Source organism: Setaria italica, chromosome I, assembly GCF_000263155.2.
Source record: "Setaria italica strain Yugu1 chromosome I, Setaria_italica_v2.0, whole genome shotgun sequence".
Classification (NCBI taxonomy): domain Eukaryota; kingdom Viridiplantae; phylum Streptophyta; class Magnoliopsida; order Poales; family Poaceae; genus Setaria; species Setaria italica.
The window spans coordinates 39876428-39898401 of NC_028450.1; the positions used below are offsets into that span (position 1 = coordinate 39876428).

A 21974-nucleotide genomic window follows, 5' to 3' on the forward strand; every position below is an offset into this window, starting at 1 on the left:
AAAAGAATGGAAGAATCAAAGAAGGAATGTGAAGGAGATAGAAAAAAGAAAAAAAAGAAAAAAAAGAAAAGGAGATAAGGGTACTATAGACATTTGACCTTATATACATTCTAAAATAAGAGAAGAAGTCATTTTACCAAATATTTTTTTTCACAAGTCAAAAAAAAAGTGCTTCACAGAAAAGCTAGAGTTAGAGCCTTTTTTACGAAAGGTAAAACTGTGCCAAACGGGACCTTAAAAAAAAAGAAGCAGAGTAGTCACGGCAACCAGCACGCGGGGGGCATGGGCATGAAAGAACAGAACGACGCGTCGCCGTTTTGGTTGGTTGCTTGGTTCGGCGATCTGGTGGAATGTGCCAAGTTCTTCTAGAGGTAAGTACTTTGCAGGATTACCAAGCCACCAACTAACTTCTTCTTTTGAGAACGGAATAACCACCAATAAACTTGCAATGAATGGCAGATTAGTTGCGTCCCTTCCCTTTCTGGTGAGAATACAGGAAATTGCAAGTTCAAACGGGCCAGCTGTTTCATGGAAGACGATATTGGGCTCTACCTGTCCAGAAATTTTGGACTCTCTTTGTAGAAACAAGAAGGGACTTTATTGAGGCCCATATTTATGATGTCTACTCAGGCCCACGAGAACGCAGCCCAGAAATTAATGAAAGTGAGGCCGCGGCCCCGAACGAAATATTTTGGCGGGAGAACCTCCCACCATTTGGCCATTTCCTCCCTCCCTTCCTCCCTCCGAAATCCCACAAGGAAAATTCGGGTGGAGGGGGGAAAAGAAAACAGGCCGGAACCCTAGGGGCGGCGATGGGGCGCGGCGGCGGAGGCAGCGGCGGGCGGTCGAAGAAGGAGGAGGAGGAGGAGATGCGGGGGGCGAAGCGGGCGTTCAAGGAGGCGCAAGCGGAGGGGTGCCGGGAGGAGGAGGCGCGCTGGGCCAACGTCATCGGCGACATCCACAAGCGCCGCGGCGAGTACGTCGAGGCGCTCCGCTGGCTGCGGATCGACTACGAGGTCTCCGTCAAGTACCTCCCCCAGCGGCACCTCCTCCCCTCCTGCCAGTCGCTTGGGGAGGTCCACCTCCGCCTCGGTCACTTCCCGGAGGCACTCACCTACCAGGTCACTTCTCACTCCCCAACGTTCCTCAGTCCTCGTTAGTCATTACTTATCACCGTAGTCTCCAGATGTTGAAGACGACAGGAGTCGAGCTATGCAGAACAATCATAATGCGCTCCCACGTGTCCTGAAGTAGGAATTTCGTTACTGAATTTCAGGAGTTTTGGGCAATTTGGTAGTCTGTTGATCCGGACGTGCATTTGAACTGCTCAGTCAGTGGCAGGTGTTGAGTTTGACTGTTGAAGTTATTGTATTATTACGGGAGTATATAGTCATTTCAATGCCTGCTGTGGTGTGGACTGTCTGGTAGTGCATCTGCACATTAAATTATGATATGGCAATGCATTTGAAATGTCTGATGTTCAGTGATGTACATGTAACACCAGCCCCCAGTTTGGCCTGTACTTGGGCTGGTAATGGTGTTCTTAGGCACATGCTGATGGTTTAAGTTCTTTGATATGCTTATGAACGTTCGATAGCCTTACATTACCGATTGTGTTGTACCCGACCTGTTATAGCACATCTGTTAAATATGAACATAAAGTGATCTAGTCACTGCCTCTTGTGGTGTTAAATGCTAACATCTTGTTTCAATTGAGATGCGAGTATTAGAATAGTTTGCTGATTTTGCTGCATGAACTCACAATTCCTTTTCCTTGATGTTTGTTGGCATGACAGAAGAAGCACCTACAGCTTGCAAAGGAATCTGATGACCTTGTTGAGCAGCAGCGAGCTAGCACACAACTTGGGAGAACATACCATGAAATGCTTCTAAGATCTGAAAACGACCATAGTGCCATAAGAAACGCCAAGAAGTATTTTAAATTGTCAATGAAGCTGGCAAGGATTCTAAAGGAGAAAGCTCCTTCTCAAAAATCAGATTTTCTGAAGGAGCTTATTGATGCATACAATAATATGGGCATGCTTGAGCTGGAACTTGATAATTTTGAAGACGCTGAGAAACTACTTATCCAGGGTCTGAAGATATGCGATGACGAAGAGGTAGATTCATATGACGATGCTCGTACCAGGCTCCATCATAATCTAGGAAATGTTTATACTGAATTACGGAGCTGGAATAAAGCCCAGGGGCACATTGAGAAGGATATAGAGATATGTAGAAGAATATGCCATCCTCAAGGTGAGGCAAAAGGATTCATAAATCTGGGGGAGTTGCATTCTCGGCTTCAAAGGTATGAAGAGGCAAAGCTTTGTTACAATAAAGCTCTTAGAATAGCAACATGCTTGGAAGATGAGGATGCCTTAATGGAACAAATTAACCAGAATATTGAAACTGTTACAAAAGCGGCTGAAGTACTTGAGGAGTTGAAGAAAGATGAACAGAAGCTGAAGAAACTTGTCAGAGATACTTCTAATGCTCGTGGAACATCTAAAGAGAGAAAATTCCTCCTTGAGCAGCATGCGTGGTTGGATAATCTTATTGAGAAGGCAAGGATGATATGTGCATGGCAAAAAGTAAGTGAACTGAACAGTGACTACTAACTAGTTTGTGATCATTAGCCACCTACAATTAGGTGAAGCTTGGACCGTCATTTCGATCTGAACTCATTATATCAATCATCGGATCTTGTTTGGTTTTTCCTTTTTTACCCTAGTTTATCCATGCGCATGAGTAGCAGTTTATAGGTTATACATAATGACTTTTCTGAAAGAAGTAACACACAACATTGTTCTTGGTTCTATCTTTTGATTTGCAGTCCTGAAACTGTATATGATCTCTCCAAGAGGCAATTGATGAGCTGAACAGTGAGCATAAACTTTACAAAGATAGTACATAATATCTCATTGCAATGTTTTATTGGTGTTAGAAATATTGATCTTTTGTTTGGGACTTCTTATTTACACAATTAGGGTGAGACTGTAACTTCCGGCTAAATTGCCTGTATTCTGTGTTGCACTGCAGTCTGTTTACCTGGAACATTTCTGGGCGATATATAAAGAAAATAACTTGATTTGAAGGAATTATTTGGTTGGTGACGTAGTCTTTTATGTGGCCAGACTTGTTACAAGATTCACACTGCAGTATATGTAATATTCTTTGCTTTCATGTTGTACCATCAATTTGAAATTTGTCAAATTAACAACTTTGGGAGCCTAACAGCCTATTGAACCCATCGTACATAATTTTGTTTGTTATACTAGGTTTGGAAGATTAACTATTTATCAGTGTATATACTTTCCAAGTTTCAAACTGAAATAATTAAATCGATACTGAGTAGGCCAAATGCACATATGCTCACCCCATTAATATCAACAAGGCACTGAGGTTCAATATAATAATCTCATGGCTCATTCATGCAACTATTTGTTTTCCAGCACAAGGAATTCTCAAAAGGAAAGAAAAGGGTAGCAACTGAACTTCATGATAAGGAAAAGTTGAGTGACTCTCTTCTGTCAGTTGGAGAATCGTACCAAAAGCTTAGAAACTTCAGCAAAGCTCGTAAGTGGTATATGAAAAGTTGGAACATGTATCGGACAATTGGGAACTTGGAGGTGAGTCCACATGTCCGTATTTGTATCTGTGAATATTCTGTCATGCCTCCCACATAGCAGGACCACCTTTCCATTGTACTCTTTTACTTGATGCGTCTAGTTTCAAATCATGCTCATCTGGGATATGCGCTCTTTCAGGGGCAAGCATTAGCCAAAGTGAACATTGGCAATGTTCTTGATTCTTGTGGTGACTGGGCTGGTGCGTTGCAAGCTTACGAAGAAGGCTACAGGCAATATCTTGATGTCTTCCTGTTCAAAATTCAAACTCTTAAGCACATTTGCATGCTTTGAGGTTTCATGAATATGTAATGGGGTCATTGTCCACCTTTCCGCATTGAAGTTTGCGGTTAAGGAATGAGATATTTTGAGGGGACAGCCACATCTTTAGCTCCGGGTCACACTAATCTTCTAAGAAAACACTGCATATATTAAGGGATTGAAGCTATGCTAAACATCCAATCCAACACTTTTGATACTTTTAACATCTGCGCTACTGTGTTAGCATAAGGGTGTTTATTTGTTAAATCCCAAATTGCCATTTTAGTTCTGTGTCATGTTATTGTGTTGTGTATGTGTCCATACAGTCTATCTTATAATAGTTAACTGCTCTAGTCCTTAACAGTATGTTTCTTTTTCCATCTTTAGATTCTGATACTTGCATCCCATCATATTCAGGATTGCTGTGGAAGGAGACCTACCTAATGTGCAACTTTCTGCCCTTGAGAATATGCATTATAGTCACATGGTCAGATTTGATAATATTGAAGAAGCAAAGTAAGTTAACAAGAACAGATATTGCGCTTTGTGCAGAAGGATGTTATTTTATCCTGTTACTAAAGAGGCTTTATTTTCAGGAAAATGCAGGAAAAAATAGACAACCTGAAGCAACTATTGAATCAACATGAAGCAAGGCATACTGTTAGCGACTATTGCTCAGAAACTGACAGTGAAGGTGGTTGTACATCTGATAATATGCTTGATCCTGAGGATGACAATGGACAGGTTGGAAATAATTATTCCGAGGAACCTGATGATGATGTTATTCTTGCTTCACTCGTTCATGGGAGTAAGAGCTCATCCAAGATAAAGGCACCCAAGATGCATAGTTCTTCTAAGAATGTTGATGAACTATGTGATGTGGCTGAAGGCACTAGGACAGTTTTAAGTAGATCATGTACTAATCACTCCGTTGGTAGAAAACGTATACGTGTGGTCTTATCAGACGATGAATCCGAAGAAAGTCCTGAAATTGTTCAACTAAAAAAGACATCAACTAGTCCGGCAAATAGTATGTCTGTTTCAGGTACAGGGTTTATTTGTGTTATATTACTCATGTTGGAATGGCTAAATTTACATCCTAGTTTTATTGACATCTCCTTCTCATGCCCAACAGATCACGGAGCAAACAGCAACAGAAATCAGGTAACGCAACAGTTACAATTCTTTAGAATTATGTTCTTCACAGGAAATTGAGCATAGGCCTTATTTTGCTCCACATCATATCTATATTTTCTAGGCTAATATAAAGTGGTTTAAATATCTATTTTTTTAGTTTAAAATGGAAACAAAAAGGTTTCACCCAAACACCCATAGGCCTGTTTGGCGGACCTCCAGCTCTGAGACCCATGCAGGATTTAGATTTTGTAGGATAAAATAAATTAGTTTGAATATTTATTTTAGCCCAAAATAATATCAAGATGGCTAATGAAAATACCCTTGACCTGTCCAAAGCTCCAGCACTGAAAGTTTCTGGAGCTAGACTAGCTCCAGGAGCTCAGCTAAACAGGCCCTCAATCTACCCCAAGCTCCAGCTCCATGAATTCCTGGAGAGATCTGCCAAACAGGCTCATAATGTTGTTCAACACATTTGCTGGTTCTCTTTGTCTGCGGACTGTGGTTATGTTGTCTTGCTGTGGAAGGCTAGTTTGATCTAGGTTTGGAGAGGAGAGGTGGAATAAAAAGCTAGGGGTAGATTTTGGAGTCTTTGTGCAAGTTACATTAGATGTTGATGAGACTTTAAAGAAACAGTTCTTGACTTCATGTTGTACTTTTCTGAAAGCACCACGTATTGAGAGCTAGTATCCACCTGCAGGATGCTTTACAGCCTAATGAAACAAGGGATGCACCCTGTGCTGCCGAGGAGAGTATCTGTTCATTCAAGTCAAGTAGTCCTATTGGTCATGCTTTTGAAGGTGTAGAATTAGGTGCTTCCAGTGTAGGAAAGGGATCAGCATCCAAATCAGCAGCAAGTGGTTCCAAGTTTAGTGCTCCTGTTTCAAACAGTCGGCATGAAAGCCAAAATGTTGTTGGTTTTCAATCCACAGATGCTGATCATGTAAGTATTATTGCTAATCCTATCTTCCCATGCTCACCAAATTATAATATCTTGCAAATGTTAGCAAGTGAAAAGCATCACAAATGGTTCCATAGTCCATACCCTTGCTGTTAGTCTAATTTTGGAAAATTCTGTGAGAATGTGTTGTTCTTAAATTAGCTAATTACCCTGGTGTCTCCACAAATGTGCTAATGTGCTAAACAGATCCTTATACCAAACAAGAACCCTTTTTTTCTTTGTTTTTCATTTTGGCTGTTGCATGGACCAGAGTGAATTAAAGTATTAAACATATGATTGAGCTGCTATCTGCAGCTCACTTGTGAAGTAATTGATGTAGACATGTGGACCTTTCCTCAAAGGATGCTTTCACTCCACAGCTACCATCTTGTCAGTCTGCAACCTTCGTGGATATACTGTGTGTTGTTACATGTCAGAGGCACTTTCATGAGGTTTTTTTGGGAGCAAACAATATTCAAGCCTACCTAGGATCGATGCATGGCTTATGTGCACATTCCGGTCTGTTTCAGAGTAACTTTTAATGAATCTGTGCATGGTCCTTAGCCTCAGACCCTCAGCAGTCATTATGTATAAGTTACATAATTACTCCAACCACGGATATTCTGTGTTCTGTTAGAATGAAATAGGATGTTTCTTGTGTGCAGCAGCACTTCTGGGCTTTCAGAATTGGTGAACATCTGGTTTACTTGGATGGGCGTGCTTATGTACACGAAGGTGCTTTTAGCATTGAATCTCTCAAAGTTGAAGTGGCATGTGTATATTATCTTCAGATTTCTGATGAGAAAAGGGTCAAAGGTTTGTCTTTTAAGTTCTACTTCCTCGCTAATTAGATTTTACTTTGTATTCTTTGCATTTACCCTACTTTGCTGGGTTGGTCTCCTAGAGTTGTACACTTAAATTTTATCTTTGCTAGATTTTCGAATTGGGGTCTTACATTTATATAACTTTCTAGGTCTATTGCCTGTCATTGGGGAACTCAAGTATTGTGGAAAGGTATTGGATGATGCAGCACCAATATATTATGATGGTCAGCTTACTTCTGAGCAGAAGTGTGTTGATGTTGTTATTGATGGTATGTGTATAAATTATCTTTTGATAGAATGGATTGCCTTGTTCTTAATTATCTGCTTAGGACTACTATTCTGGCACTGATGATAGTTGCTAGGACTAGGACACATGAAAATCATTTGTTCGTATTTGTTTCGATTGGTTTCCATGTCTAGCTTGGCTAATAGGCAAGGAGAACCTTGTGCAAGAGAAAAGCGTATTTGTCTCTCAAAAGCAAGTGAAATCTTGCCCAAATACAAATTTACATGCCAAGAGCAAGCTAGGCAAGATTGGGTAAGGGAAGAAATATACCCATCTTTGTTGTTGGCACAGTATATAATTAGTATGAGGATTAAACATATCTACTACCCGAATAGCATATAACATGTGATTTACATACTGCATCGTGCTAACCTACTAAAATGAGAGCGCCAATTTACTGACTGCTCCAATGTTTTGTAATGACAAAAGGCAAAATGCTTGACAATGTTGCTTTTCATCCAACGTTAAGATACCTTCCTCTTTATTTAAAGCTTCCATTGCAGGTATTGGACTGGCTTATACAAGTTTAAACTATCACTTAGTCGCCATGGTTGTGCTGATGCTTACTTTTAATTGACTGAAAATTGCCTGTAGCAGTAGTTTGCAGCTTTCTGATTTCCTTATGCATCAGCATTAAAGCTGCTCCAAATACCAAATTAATCTAAAGCTTGTCTATGAGCCAGAACTCAAAAGCCCCAGTGACTTGTCTGTGAGTTCTGGTTCATAGACAAGCCTTAGATTAATTGTGTTTGGGATTCTTCAGCACTCATTGGATACTTGAGCTTCACATAGCTAGCACCTGCTATCTCTATGCCGTCTCTGTCTTCCTCATGTCCCCATACCCAGTATTTACAGGTGCTTGGCTTTCATAGATGAAGTTCATTCTTTTGCATAGGAATGCATCATGATGAAAATGTGAAACATAGTATCCATACATTTTATCTGTTAACAACTTAATTCTAACATACCATATTTATAATGAAGATTGGGTGCCAAAGCGATTGATGAAATTGTATGTTGATTGCTGCACAAAGTTATCAGAAGCACCCAATAAGAAGCTGCTGACAAAACTATATAATCTTGAGGTAAGCATTTTAGATATGTATGATTTGTATCTGAATGATACCCTTACAAAGGTGTAACAAACTTTGCCGAATATGGATGTCTTCTATTTTTTGACAGGTCTCTGAAGATGAAGTCATTGTTTCTGATTGCGGACTGCAGGATCTGTCAATTACACCCTTTCTTGATGCCCTAAGATCGCATAAAACAATAGCAGTATTGGATCTTTCTCATAACTTACTAGGTACCTTTTTCCCAGTACTCTGGTCATTTTCATTTTATCTTCACATCGTGCATCATCACTTTGACAGCACTGCAGAAATCAGTTACAGTTAAATGGTTCTTCCTTTAGGCCCTTGTACTATTGAACATGTACTACTGATCCCTAATATGTAGTGCTTTATACTCTTCCAATTACTCAAAGCCATGATTGGTATAGCCTTTTAAGAACCTTATTTTCATCCACTCCATTGCTGACTATACTGCTCTGTGAATTTAATTTGTAGGATAGTATTAAACCGCTACTTTGCTCTTTTTCTATTGCCTGTTGGACTGATCTATATTTCTGTAAAAAAATCACAGGAAACCAAACAATTGAAAGGCTTCAGCATATATTTGCTTCTTCAAGTCAGACATATGGTGGCTTGACCCTGGATTTACATTGTAATCGATTTGGTCCAACTGCTTTATTTCAGGTTTCTTACGGTCCCTGAAACCTACCTATCAAAGTGAAATAATTTTGTACTCAATTTAGAGTTGGAAATTCTGCATTCACCTTTTGCACATTTAGGACAAGGATCTTGTTTAAAGATGAGGAAAAACATGCAAGCATGTAACAATTTAATACACAATATTCAACAGAATTAAGTTACAAGAATGCAAGATATGCAAACCATTTATTTGAGAATGAATAATATTCTATTTATCAAAGGAGGACCTTTATTTGAACTCTGCAGATTTGGTCCAAATCATTTCTTAACACAGATGCTTAAATACTAAAATATATTATCTTGCTTTACAGCATATATTGAGTAAAATCACAAAGTAATTTTTGACTCCTTAAATACTGAGCAGATATGCGAGTGTGCTGTTATGACTGATCGATTGGAAGTACTTAATCTATCTGGAAATCGCCTAACTGATGCATGCAGTTCTTACCTTTTCACAATCCTGCAAAAATGCAAAGGTATGTGGCTTTTGATATATCAGTAGAAATGCATACAGGCTAGCTGAGTTTTTCTCTGATTTTTATTGTTTTGTTTATTTGGCTTGTTATAGGGCCTTTACATTTACCTTATAAAATATATGTTTTTTTCACTTTGTTACAGCTCTTTATAGCTTGAATGTTGAGCAGTGCTCTATAACATCACGAACTGTTCAGAAGATGGCAGATGCATTGCATGAAGGGTCGGTCCTTTCACATCTCTCATTAGGTATTTCTTTTGCATGACACTAGTGATTTGTGCTTAACTAAGACTATTAGCAACGTTCATGTGCAAATGCTGATAAATTCCACTCTTGACAGGAAAGAACAATCCGATTTCTGGCAATGCAATGCTTAACCTTCTATCCAAACTTGCCTCTCTGACAAGGTTAGCAGAAACTCTCCATATATTGATAGATACTAAGATGTAGTGAAATAATAGATCAACCATAACATTTTGTCCTTGCAGGTTTTCAGAACTAAGCTTGACTGGTATAAAACTGAATAAGTTAATGGTTGATAAGCTGTGCCTACTTGCACAATCCTCATGCTTATCAGGACTTCTGCTAGGTGGAACTTCCATTGGACCGGTGAATTTGCTTTCCATTTTTTAAATTTTAAAAAAGGCTTTGCTTGTTATTTACGGTTCATATTTGCAAGTTGTACGCAAGCATTTCATCTTATCTGTGCTACTCTTATGCAGGTGGGGACAATTAGGCTTACTGACGCATTGTCTTGCACATCTCAAGATTTGTTGAGGTTGGAGTTGTCTAATTGTGGGCTTACAGCACCTGATTTTGCACAAATCTGTACAAATCTCTCCTGTATCAATATTCTAGACTTAAATCTCGGAGGAAATTCAATTAACCTGGAGGTTTAGTTCCTACTCAGATGTTTTGGTAATATGTATTCCCATATCTCAGGAGCCGTGATCTGTTGTTTTATGTTGTACAATGCAGGGATGCGATGCTATTCAGGCAATGCTTGTGAATCCCCAATGCAGTATTAGATCTCTCATGCTGGACAGATGCAACCTTGGACTTGCTGGAATTGTTTGTATTATTCAGGCACTATCAGGTGATGAACAATTCGACTGAAACAATAAAAAACAGTCTCTGCGTGAAGCTAATAATCATCTGCTACTTTCAGGAAATGACCAATTGGAGGAGCTGCGCTTGGCTGAGAACACAAACTCATCACTAGAGAGAATGCAGTATGAAGACATGCAGGAAGTGTCAACAAGCAATGAGAAAAAACAATGTAACAACCCTGAAACAAGCAATGCTATAGCCCAAGGGAGCCTAGACTTTGAAAACATGCAGGTTCCGGACAGTGAAGATGAAGCAGAAAATGAGAATCATCGTTCAGTATCTGGTCCACATAGGAGCTGTGCAAGTTCGTCGCAGAAAAACTCTTACTCTAATTGTCAGATTATCCAAGAACTGGCGGAGGCCCTTATCTCAGCGAAGCGACTGAAGGTACTTGATCTCAGTCAGAACGGTTTGTCTGATGAGGCAATACAGTCACTGTATTCTGCTTGGGCTTCTGTTCCAAGAGGCGATGGAATGGCTCGAAAGCATGTGAATAAGGATGTGGTACATTTTTCAGTGGATGGTATGAGGTGCTGCGGCATGAAACCCTGTTGCAGAAGAGACTTGCAAATGTAAACCTGGACGGTCTACCGATAGTGATTTATGGTTGCTCTCTGTAAATATACCAACAGTGAATTAACTAGGCGCTGTCAATGTAACACCGCGATTTGTCATTAGATATGAGCTGAGACTCGAGAGAAAACTTGGGCTTGAAGGAGTGTAATTATGCTGACTCACGGGAACCTATAGGGACATGCTTGTCATTAAGATTCTCTTGTGTTTATAATTGCAACTATTAGCCTGTCTTTCCATGCTAGCAACTTGTCAGTTTCGGTCTGTTTGTTGCCAACTTTTGGTTTACTCTGCCTCTATGGGCTTTGTAAACAAACTGGCATTTTTTATGTTTTCTATGATACAACAGAGTGCGGTTTTTTTTTTCGGAAATGCAGAGATGGTTAAAGCTACTAGATTGGTGTCCAGTTGCCCACTATTGGCGATAGATATCCAATTGTTTTGTCGAGTGCATCGCATCAGCAGATAAGGATTTGTCGGTTGTAGAAATTAGAGAGTATTATTAACAATTATGTGGATAATGTCTATGATGGGACTGGCTAGGCCCGCAAACCCCCAAAAGGGCCATGATAAGCTGAGACACCACCCAAATGAAAGAACATTGCTAAATCCATGGCAACTTGGCAAGCCAATCTTCTAACGGGCCAGCTTTTTAATTAAAAAAACTTCGAATACTACCAAAATATTTCAAAACACGAGGCTTAAATTAAATACATGTCGAAAAAAGAGGAAATTTTTCACTAGCAAACGAATCCTGCAAGTAAAAGCTAGACAGGATTAACAAAGGCCCTTATCTGCACATTGTCCATTTTTATGATCATTTGCTTGTGGCAATAGCAGCACTGCATATGAAAGTGCCATCTTGTTCAGCACCAACCAAACTGCAATAAGGTTGTTACTGAAAAGAGCTCGCTCCTCCGGTAACCACTTCAGTACTTCACCACCCTTCTCTTTTCCAAAACTGGCAAGGGCTCCCCTCAAGATCCCAATGGCGATCAGGAGCTCTTGCCATGGCCCTCCTTCCGTCGCCGTTCCAGGTTTCGGCACAAGGAAGGCGACGCTAAGGTTCAGCACCACCGTGCGCAGCAGCCATGAGCACCTCTCCAACTCTGCAAGATCCATCAAGACGGTGAGTGCACTCCATCTATCTGATGAGTGTTCTTCGCCAACTACTAGCAGTAACCACTGCCCCATAGCTTCTGAACACGAAATTGGGTGACCATTTCGTGCCAATTTTGCTGTGATCTTTTCAGGTGTTTGAGGACCAGGTGAGAGGGGTGGTGTGCTACAGAGACGACAGGGGAGAGGTGATCTGCGAGGGGTACGACGAAGGGCCCAGGCTCGGGATGCGGCTGCCGGAGAAGGCCTGCTTTCCATGGTAGTGCTAAGCCCTTACTAGCATCTCGCTTCACTCAATCACTCTTTTCGTTTGCAGAACAGATCAGGATCAGAAAATTCAGAATGCCTGAACCTAGAGCTGCATTTTTCTTCTGTTGTCAAATTGTGGTGCAGGCCAATGGGGATCCGGGTCACTGATTTCATCGAGCTGTCGACGCTTCGAGTCTTGGAAGACGAGGATGCTCTGAAATGATAAGCTGGTGGAGTGATCACGCAAGAAGAGCTCATCTGGAGTTCAGTCGTGTGAGAACAGCTACGAGAATAAGCCCAGCCGTGGCTCTTTCTTTCTGCCACATTTCTAATTCGATTACATGCGTATGCATCTTCTTTCGGTAAGCGAGATGGAAATTGTGTTGTTTCCTGAAGCATCAAACCAACTCGTTCTTGTTCCTGCCAGTGCAGTAGAATTTCAGGGCCGCACACGTTCGGTTGGATGGTTCGTAGGGACCCAAGGGGTGGACGGTAAATGAAATACCGTCCACCCCCGACCGTGTTCCTGCTAGTGCTCCATAGTAGCCATGCCAGAGCGACGCCGAGTCCCCGTCCGCTCACGGGTCTCCACGACGTGAGTGTCGCCGACAGCACTCCCGACCATGCTAGCAGGACGACGTCGTCGCCGTGCGCGCTGTACAGCTCCTCCGATGCCCTCTACGTCGCAGCCGTGGAGGATTGCTAGAGGTGCCCCGCCGATGTACCAGGCCTCGCCGGCTTGCCGCGCGTTTGCGACGCCGTCGACGTCGCGTTCATGCGGGGTACGCCGTCGCGGACACTGCCGCCGGCTCGAGCAGTCGAGTTCCAGCAGCTGCTCGATCGGCGTCTGAAAGCTTCAAGAGCGCTCACCGCAGCAGCCGCTCATGAAGGCGAAGCAGCGACCAGCGGTCACCGTGGAACTTCGCCGCTGCGCCATGCTCGCTCCATCCGGCCCCCGAGCCAGAAAACAGACCAGTCTTTGGACATCCGAGCCGCACGTGCCCGATCTGACGGCCATCAGGGACCCAGGGGTTGGACGGTAAATGAAATACCGTCCACCCCCTGGACTGGCGGCGTGCTTCCATGAGCGCCCCCTCTGGTCCGCGCACCGCGCAGGGCCACCGCGTTCCCCGCCGGTACTGGCTTGGCTTGCGTATCTTCCCTCCCGGAATCTGGCTTGCACCGACCATGGGATGCGCTGCAACATGGTCCGCAGACCACGTCGTCCCCGTCGAGCAACCACGCAAACGTGACGCCGCACCGCGCCTAGATGGCCCGAGGACGACAGCCTATAGCCTGACAACCTCAGCTTTCCGACTGAGCGACGACCACGCGAGCGCGGTTCGCCGAGAGTTCCCAACGCCGCGGCTGTGGATGCCGTCATGGTGGGTCACCCGTTGATGGACGCCGGTTGTTCGTCGTAGCACCGGGCCCGGCCCGGTGTTGGCGAACTCGCCGAAGAACAGCGTGCTCGACGCGGACGGATCCGACCACTCCAGCCACCCCGCCACCGCGACAGAGCCGTCCAGGTCGCTCTCCATCACCCCCACCCGTGCGAACTTCCGCCACGGGCGGTCCAGGTACAACGACGCCGGTGATCCGGCACTTCTGGATGGAGATGCCGGTGTTCTGGTTCCGGTCGTTCCGGCCCTGCTCCATGATGCCGCAGTTCTGGAACACCACGGCGGAGTTGCCGCAGATGAAGTCCAGCGTGCCGGAAATGTCGGTGTCGTCGTAGAACTGCCGGTTGGCCTGCGTGTAGAGCGTGTCGTTGTACCTCTGGATCTCGCACTGGTACACGACGGAGCCGTCGCCGAAGACCAGGAGCGCCACAGCTAGCCTGCCCCTTCCCTGGCCCAGCGCAGATCGATCGGATTAGCTGTTACAGGCTTACAGCAGCAAGCAACCCATACGAGCGTGCCAAGGTTCGGCACGCACGTACAGCCAGACAAGCTGAAAAATCAGTGTCGCCTTGCTGTGCCACGACTAGCGGCGCAGTCACGGCTGCCAAAAAGCCCAAGTCCTTTCTGCGCCACCCGTTCGGCATGGAACAAGCCCCTCACGATGAAACGAGCTGCTGCCAATTGCTTAATCGGTTGTGAGTTGCGACAGCGGCAGGCAGCTGCCGAGGACGGCGGCGGCGCCAGGCCGTCCGGCGAGGTTCGCCGCCACGTCCTCATCCGTGCAACGACCGGAGTGACGCTCCACGAATGATCATTCCACGCAGGAGGCGGCCACGATGCGGTGGCGCACCGGCGACACGCCATCCACAAGCCGTGCCATGGACCTTGGGGGTGGACGGTAAAGGAAGGGGCTGTCTATCCCTCACCCAAGTGAAACGAAGTGTTTACTTATTTGAATTTTTCAGCTATTAGATATAAAATCAGTGGCTCGAATCAACTCCCCTCTCTCTATCTTATCTCCTCCCCCAACTCCCTCCACCAACCGCACTCGACACCGCCCGTTGCCTCACCGGCACCGTCCCCGGCGTCGGCGAGGCCCGCTCTCCTACCGCTGCCGCCCTCTCCGTCTCCGGCGGTTGACCACCGCCGGCGACACCGTCCCTCCCTCCGCCGCCGTCGACTATGTCACCCCCACCCAGCACCGCCCAACCACCTTCCACCGCTGCCCGCTCGGCAGCGCCCTCGCCACTACGACTCTCCGCCCCCGCGCCAGCCACCTCCGTCGAGTCAGCCTACCGCCACCAGCCTTCCCTCTAGGGCTGCCGATGAGCACCCACCTCGGAAGCCTCGAACCTTTAACCCCGGCATCCTTAATCTCGCCAAAGTTGGAGAAGAAAGCTCAGTAGTAAGTAGTGGGTGCAGATGAACCCCTCCCAAAAAAATCAGTGCTTGAGCAACTCCAAAAGGCTGCTAATCTTACCCCCAATATCCTTTTTAGGGAGAAAAGGAGAAAAAATGAACGCTAAAATATACGTGGTGGTAGGCTGTTTTTTAGCGTTGCTAAAAAATTGGGGAAGGTTTGGGTGGACTGTTGGAGTTCGTTTTTTCTCCTTTTTTCTAAAAAATGTATTGGGGTAAGATTAGCAGCTTTTGGAGTTGCTCTTACCTCCGCATCTTGACCCTTTATGCACCCCCTTGGCCCAACAAGCTGCACCCCCCACGGCCCAAATGCATCAACACATTAATGGAACTGAGCCCAGCAGTCCAGCCAGAATACATATGCAGATCAGCAGACGCAGAAGCAGCGCAATGAGCCCACGAGCCCACGAGCCACGAGTCCAACACCCAGCGTGAGTGTGTGACGCGTCCATGCCACTGACGGCCTGACGCCAGTAGACCACGCGTCCACGCCGTTTCCCCTCCCACGCCACGATCTGACGATCGCCTGCGCCGCCGCCCGCTGGCAGGCGATTCTCGCCGCGCCAGGCGCCACCGCGGTAGCCCCTCGCGGCCTCGGCGCTTCGCCGCCGGCCGCCGCACGCGGTAAAAAACGGCGCCAGTGCGCCCAGGAGACAGGACTGCTTGCGCGGTTGCGCCACGCCCACGACGCCCTGTCGGCTGTCGCCCTCCCCTCCCCTTCTCTAGAGTTCTGATTAATCTTTTTATTATTTCTTTCTCAATTAATTTGATTTGTTATATATATAATCGGAAAGCTCTAATAATTGGGTATTCTTTTTCGTAGGGTTTATTGGTACAACCGGGTTTCAATTTGGGAATTGGAGTGATCGCACGGGAGAATTTAGTCGTGAATTCTTAAAGGTGCGACTTAAACATTTGGCTTCTTGATTCCTAAACTATGCTGATTAATTAGTACATACTTACATATTAGGTTACTAATGATAGGTCAATTAATGGAATGATTTTACAAAAGGAAAGCACCAGAGCCGGATAGTGGCAACAATGCTAGAAATTCACATTTGGATGATATCAACTGGGAGGAGGAGATTAAGTCTGATCCAGGATTAAGGAAATAAATTGATGATTATCATATTAATCTTGAGAGAGGGTGAGAAGAAAGTACTTGGAGAATGGGCCTTGCCAACCTCGCACAGTTCGTTTTCCTATGACAGAGATTGGAGGAGTTTCAAGAAGGTTTGTTCCAGAATGGTTCGATGAATTTGGAGGTTGGCTTGAATATAGTGAGTTCAAAGATAGAGCATATTGCTTTTATTGTTTCTTGTTTAGAGAAAAGAAGGATGGCGGATATGAAGCATTTGTTAAAAATGGTTGGAATGGCTATCATAGAAAGGAAAGGCTACAAAATCATGTTGGTAATGTTGGTAGCTCACACTATCTGGCAATGAAGAAATGTGATGATCTCTTACAAACAAAACAACACATTGATGTTGCTTTCCGTGATGTGAGTGAATCTGCTAAGAAGGACTATTTTACTCGTTTGAATGGGTCTATTGATATTGCTAGAATATTGGTGAAGTAAGGATTGCCGTTTCGGGGCCACGACGAGTCGAAGAATAAAGGGAACTTTAGGAAATTTTGTAATTTTGCAGAGGAGCAAAATCCGACCTTAAGAAAGTCAGTAGATAAAAAGAAATTAGATAACAGCATTTTGATTGCTCCTGATAATACAGAAGGATATTGATGATGCAAGGTCGTAGATTTGATGATGAAGGTTAAAGGTAATGTATTGTATTTTTTTCATTGGTTCATTTTTTCTCTTAAAATATTGTTTGTGGAATTCTTCAGTTTGGTAATTGTATTTTATTCTTTCTTTATTCTTGCACCCCCTCCATTTCGCTCTAACTTTGTCACTGTGTGCAGATGGGGAGGGAAAAAAATTTGGGTGAGGAAGAGCTCTCTGTTTCACCCGGGTGAGCCATACCTCCTTTACAGGGGAGGGGGCTGGGGCTATGGCGGCCGTTGGATTGAGCTTCTGCAGCTAGTATTGACCCTCTTCCAGGGCCAGGCCCCGGCTCCGTCAGTGTACCCCATCAGGCCATCACGATAACTACCTCTCGCCAAGTCGCCTATGACTCGGTAACTGCCCCTGCGTCTGCGTGCGCCCGCAGCGAGAGATGGTCGCGCTCGACGCGCCGTCCACCGGACCGGAGATGTCGGGCTCGGCCGAACAACTGGTGGTTGGAGTGCGTGAAGAGCGTGTCCTGGAACGCCTTGATCTCGCACTGGTACACGACGGAGCGGTCGCCGCCGACGAGCAGCTCCACCACGTCGCCCAGGGTGATGTTGGCCGCCGGTGATTCCAGGAGCCTCCTGTCGTGTTCGGACAGCCAGGACGGGAACGTGATACCTTCCGTGACGGCGCGGACGCGGCGGACGGCGGCGCGATGCCGCTCCCGCCCTTCATCCTGCCGGCGTGCAGCGCCAGCGCGGTGCCTACGAATCGGGCGAGCGCGCCGACCTGCCGGCGCACGGCGTCGCGCCCCGTGGAGGCCGGAACGGCGGCGAGGCTGTGTCGTTGCACGTGTCTGGGTACGTCATCCCGGCGCTGAGCCACGTCCCCGCTCCTTCCGCGTCGGACGCGGACCCCGCGAGCACGTCGCCGAGCTGGTTGAGGGTGATGTCGAGCAGCACGACGCAGTCGCGCATGCCCGACGGCGGCTCGGCCGGCGCGGACGCGGAGAGGTTGGGCTCCAGCGCGCGCGCCGTCGTGGCCCGGACCATCGCGAACTGCACGGACGCCGCGAACGGGTCTCCGGGTGACCGCGCCGCCTCCGCTGACGACAGAGCCGTTTCGCAGGCGCTCGGGTAGGGCGTCGAATGGCAGATCAACCTGACGTTCTCTCGTCGGCGGCACGGACGCCGAGGTTGCGATCCTCGAGACGACGCCCACATTGCTCGTCTACGCTGCCTCGTTAGTTGCCACGGTTGCGAGAGCGAGCACCATGGCCATGGTGCAGGACCGCGGAGCAACCAGGAGTACCGTATCCTTCTCTTCTCTTTGCCACTCTCGTGAGCTTGCCCTAGTCTACCAATCGTTTCCATGGTTCTAGCTAGATGCCAGTGCTCGTCGTGACTCGTGAGCAGTTGTGTACGTCCTTATTAGTGGATACATTCATGTGTTTTATAGCTATAGGCACTTTGCAGAGCAAATTAAGGGAGAAAATGCACTGTCCTAAAATGGGTGTAGTTCATTCAGGTTTTGAGTTATTAATCATGGGGTGTGTTGTTTGAATGCAAGTCCTCACTGATCATACCAAATTTTAGCAGTATCTATGCATTTTGCAGTCACTTGAATTGTTTCTAAAAATAAAGGATCTATCTTTGGCAACTTTGGAAGCGCCACTGAAAAGTGCACCAATTAAGTCAAAGTTTTAAAACTTCAGTTTTGCAGTGGGGCAAAACTGTCGCCAAAGTTTTTTTAGAAGGGTTGCATACTTGCATTGCAGCCCTCTCCTCTCTTCACTGAATGCTACGCTTGTTTGATTGTCAACGTCAAGTAGTATTTGCTCTGCCCATTGCTATAAGATTTTTGCTGATTTTATTAATTATTAGTCGAACTACATGCGATGTGTATGTAGAGATTGCATCAATAGATTCAGCGTGTTGATTTTTTAACAATTGATATTATGTTGTAATAGAAATTAAATTAAACTTTATGTTTGAAGACCCTGTCATACCAAATACATCTTACCTTAGGCTTCCAATTTGTAATCCGCTAGTATAATCTTATATGATGCAATTCTATTTGGTGATAAAAAAAATATTACAACAAAGCGCACAAAAACATTTGGTTACGTTGTAGCAAAAGTATTCTCACATCACACTCCACTTTTTACATCTCACTGACATTTGGCCCGTATGGCAGTCAGGAAGTCATTTCACAGCTCGCAAGATAGTAGTAAAGGGCATCAGGATCTTTCTTACAGTCCAGAAGTGTACCTAACTCCAGTGGCGCCCAACCATGAGTCCCCCATGATAAACTTCGCCACCGTGAACCCCGTGGCATCCGCCGTGGACATCGACGTGTGCACCCCAGTCCACGTCACCCTTCCCTTCGTCCCCGCACCGGCCCCACTGTTACGGTACTCCCCGTAGTACAGCGTCGTGCTCGGCGTCGGTTGATCCGGCCACGCCAGCCACCCGTCCGGCGCGACCGAGCCATCCATGGTGGTCTCCATCACGACCACCCGCGAGTACTGCTTCCACGGCCGGCCAAGGTACACCGGTGTGTTGCCGAGGTCCGACGCGGCGGTGATCCGGCACCTGTGGATGGAGATCCCCGTGTTCTGGTTCGGGTCGACGCGGCCCTGCGCCGTGACGACGTCCTGCTGGCCCGGGATGGGCTTCCTGGCCTGGAGCTCGCAGCTCTGGAAGACCGCCGCGGAGTTGCCGAAGACGAAGTCCACCGTGCCGGAGATGTCGGACTCGGCGTAGAACTGGCGGTTGGAGTGCGTGAAGAGCGTGTCCTGGAACGCCTTGATCTCGCACTGGTACACAACGGAGCGGTCGCCGCCGACGAGCAGCGCCACGGCCTGGCCCTTCCCTGGACCGGCGCTGTTGACGAAGCTCACGCCCTTGGCGATGAAGCCGGCGCCCATTGCAGCTGCGTCATCAAACACAAAGATCTCAAAGGGTGTTGGTTGGTTCGTACAGGACAGCGGCAGTGTACTGTCTTGAGATTTAAGAAAAAGTGACAACATTCAAATGCGAGCGATTTGGAGTGCAACATCGCACTCGTTGCATTTGACGGCACACGCTCGTTGCATTCATGTTCAGTACTCTGTACTAAAAGTGTAGTAGATGAGATGGCAAATTGGCAATTGATAAAGCTAGCTTAGAAAAACTTTATGCATCTAACGATCGAATCCAACCAACTTAGCTTCGTTTGCTTGCCCATTTGCAGTTAGGGGTACTGCAAATAGTAGTTATCGTGCCATTTGGGATATTTTCTAAGCTCATTGATCACACCATAGCAGATATAGTAGAACAACTGCACTCGTCTTCATTCAAGATCAAATCACTTTACGTAAAATGAAAAAAAGTATGCCACCAAATCCTAGAGTACACGCAGAAAGACTAGGCATATGCATCGTCGTGCTCGTGCAGGGTCTGATGGATGCCTTACGTACCGAAGGTGGCGGAGGAGTAGGTGGTGTAGCCGCCGGCGACGCTCTTGTTCCCGTCGATGATCGTCTTCCCCTTGCCTTCGCCTACCAGCATCACGTTCTCCTGCTGGTACGAGATGCTCACGCTCTCCTTGTACCGCCCGGCCTTCACCTTGATCACCTTTCTCCTGGCTCTTCCTGCTTCGCGGCCGCCGCCCGCCTCGGTGTCCACCGGTGATGTGACGGCGGCGATCGCCTCGTTGATGCTTCTGTGAGTCCCGCTGCCGTCCAGCGCCACCACGGCGTCGGCCGTGATGACGTCCGTCGCCGGGGACTCCAGGAGCTTCCTGTCGTGCTCAGACAACCAGGACGGGAACGTGCTGCTCTTAGGTGACGGCGCGGCCGTCGCGGCGGACGGCGGGACGCCGCGACCGCCCTTGACCCTCTTGACGTGCAGCGCCAGCGCGGTGCTGATGAACTGCGCGAGAGCCGCGACCTGCTTGCGCACGGCGCCGCGCCCAGCCGCGAGGGCCTTCGGGGTGGCGGCGGCGGCGAGGCTGTCGTTGCACGTGCCCTGGTTCGTCAGCGCGGCGCTGAGCCACGTCGTGGCCCCGGCCGCGTCGGCCGCGCGTCCCGCCAGCGCGTCGCGGAGCTGGGCGAGGCTGATGTCGAGCAGCTCGGCGCAGTCGTGCATGGCCGTCGGCGGCGCGGACGCGGAGAGGTTGCGCGCCAGCGAGCGCGCCGTCCTGGCCCGCGCCATGGCGAACTGGACGGACGCCGCGAACGGGTCCCGGGCGCGCCGCGCCTCCGCCGACGTGAGCGCGGTCTCGCACGCGCTCGGGTACGGCGTCGACCGGCAGATCCTCGAGACGGCGGCCACGTTGTCATCTCCCTTTCTGGCCTCAGCAACAGGCACCACCGTCCCGAGAGCTAGCACCGTGGCCATGGCGCAGGACCATGCAACGACGGGTAGCCTCATCTTCGCTTGCCTCTCTGGCGAGGTTGCCCCACCAAACGTTTCCATGGTTCTAGCGGAGGCTGGCTGAGCGCGACTGGTAGTGCAGGTTTTAGATGGTGTGTACACCAGTATGGCAGTGTGCAAGGCAAACGGGGGTTTTATAGAGTTGGCACAGTGCCTTTTTGCCACATAATGAATGCTCGACCAAGTGCGAATTTAGAGGAGAAACTGGACCCTGATTGAAGATTTGAAGTGGGACTAGTTATAAATCGTCAGGACAGCAGGTGTCCTTTGGATTGGAAGCCTTTTACGGTCCTTGGGAGGTATCAGCGCCTCGTGGTAGCTCATCCATGATACATCCAACTGTTACCGGAGTTCTTAGACACAAATCCTCAAAAATAAGAAAAAAACACACAAGAAAGAAATAGAAGATTACGCTTTAATCTTCTTCATTGTCCCTGTTCCAGTCTTGTATTATCTTCATGCACCACCAATCGATCACATCTCTTGTCTTCTTAGGGTGCGTTTGGTTGGGAGACAATGTAGAACGGGACGGTCCCGTTCCAGTTTTTCGGGATGGGATGATCCCATTTCTTGTTTGGTTGAATGGGATGGGATGATCCTATTTTTTGTTTGGTTGGAGAGATCGCTATAGAC

The 21974-nt window shown here is 46.9% G+C and overlaps 3 protein-coding genes and 1 pseudogene across 4 annotated transcripts; 2 read left to right on the forward strand and 2 right to left on the reverse strand.

Annotated features, from left to right (window-relative positions):
• The first annotated feature begins 764 nt into the window (after nucleotides 1-764).
• On the forward strand, nucleotides 765-11248 carry LOC101783828 (protein TONSOKU). 2 transcript variants are annotated; one of them, XM_004955186.3, is made up of 20 exons: nucleotides 765-1121; nucleotides 1797-2594; nucleotides 3456-3632; nucleotides 3771-3862; nucleotides 4308-4406; nucleotides 4487-4935; nucleotides 5026-5054; nucleotides 5725-5967; nucleotides 6630-6780; nucleotides 6938-7057; nucleotides 8059-8159; nucleotides 8257-8380; nucleotides 8719-8831; nucleotides 9211-9322; nucleotides 9465-9569; nucleotides 9662-9728; nucleotides 9810-9930; nucleotides 10044-10214; nucleotides 10300-10417; nucleotides 10490-11248. In XM_004955186.3, the coding sequence occupies exons 1-20, from the start codon at nucleotides 813-815 to the stop codon at nucleotides 11005-11007; spliced, it is 4017 nt and encodes a 1338-aa protein (XP_004955243.2). In that variant the 5' UTR covers nucleotides 765-812; the 3' UTR covers nucleotides 11008-11248. The 2 variants fall into 2 exon arrangements, with proteins under 2 accessions (XP_004955243.2, XP_012699267.1); XM_012843813.2 differs by having other exon boundaries at nucleotides 6633-6780; nucleotides 10490-11037.
• Nucleotides 11249-11842: 594 nt separating this feature from the next.
• On the forward strand, nucleotides 11843-12797 carry LOC101754780. The gene is made up of 3 exons (XM_004954090.2): nucleotides 11843-12133; nucleotides 12258-12382; nucleotides 12517-12797. Exons 1-3 carry the CDS (start codon nucleotides 11993-11995, stop codon nucleotides 12593-12595), a joined length of 345 nt encoding a protein of 114 aa, XP_004954147.1. The 5' UTR covers nucleotides 11843-11992; the 3' UTR covers nucleotides 12596-12797.
• A 151-nt stretch (nucleotides 12798-12948) lies between these two features.
• On the reverse strand, nucleotides 12949-18204 carry LOC101784633 (annotated as a pseudogene).
• An 813-nt stretch (nucleotides 18205-19017) lies between these two features.
• On the reverse strand, nucleotides 19018-21431 carry LOC101755183 (pectinesterase). Its single transcript, XM_004954091.2, has 2 exons — nucleotides 20384-21431; nucleotides 19018-19857 (listed from the first exon to the last, which is right to left on the reverse strand). The coding sequence occupies exons 1-2, from the start codon at nucleotides 21381-21383 to the stop codon at nucleotides 19175-19177; spliced, it is 1683 nt and encodes a 560-aa protein (XP_004954148.1). The 5' UTR covers nucleotides 21384-21431; the 3' UTR covers nucleotides 19018-19174.
• Nucleotides 21432-21974: the final 543 nt, after the last annotated feature.

Bases quoted from the DNA above. Each gene is read 5' to 3' on its own strand.
- LOC101783828 (XM_004955186.3), top strand. From the start codon at position 813: ATGGGGCGCGGCGGCGGAGGCAGCGGCGGGCGGTCGAAGAAGGAGGAG. The intron at 7,058-8,058 runs GTATGTGTATAA...TTTATAATGAAG, and splicing joins TGTTGATGTTGTTATTGATG to ATTGGGTGCCAAAGCGATTG. The intron at 9,323-9,464 runs GTATGTGGCTTT...ACTTTGTTACAG, and splicing joins AATCCTGCAAAAATGCAAAG to CTCTTTATAGCTTGAATGTT.
- LOC101754780 (XM_004954090.2), top strand. From the start codon at position 11,993: ATGGCGATCAGGAGCTCTTGCCATGGCCCTCCTTCCGTCGCCGTTCCA. The intron at 12,134-12,257 runs GTGAGTGCACTC...TGATCTTTTCAG, and splicing joins CTGCAAGATCCATCAAGACG to GTGTTTGAGGACCAGGTGAG. The intron at 12,383-12,516 runs GTAGTGCTAAGC...ATTGTGGTGCAG, and splicing joins GAGAAGGCCTGCTTTCCATG to GCCAATGGGGATCCGGGTCA.
- LOC101755183 (XM_004954091.2), bottom strand. From the start codon at position 21,383: ATGGAAACGTTTGGTGGGGCAACCTCGCCAGAGAGGCAAGCGAAGATG. The intron at 19,858-20,383 runs GTACGTAAGGCA...TTGATGACGCAG, and splicing joins CTACTCCTCCGCCACCTTCG to CTGCAATGGGCGCCGGCTTC.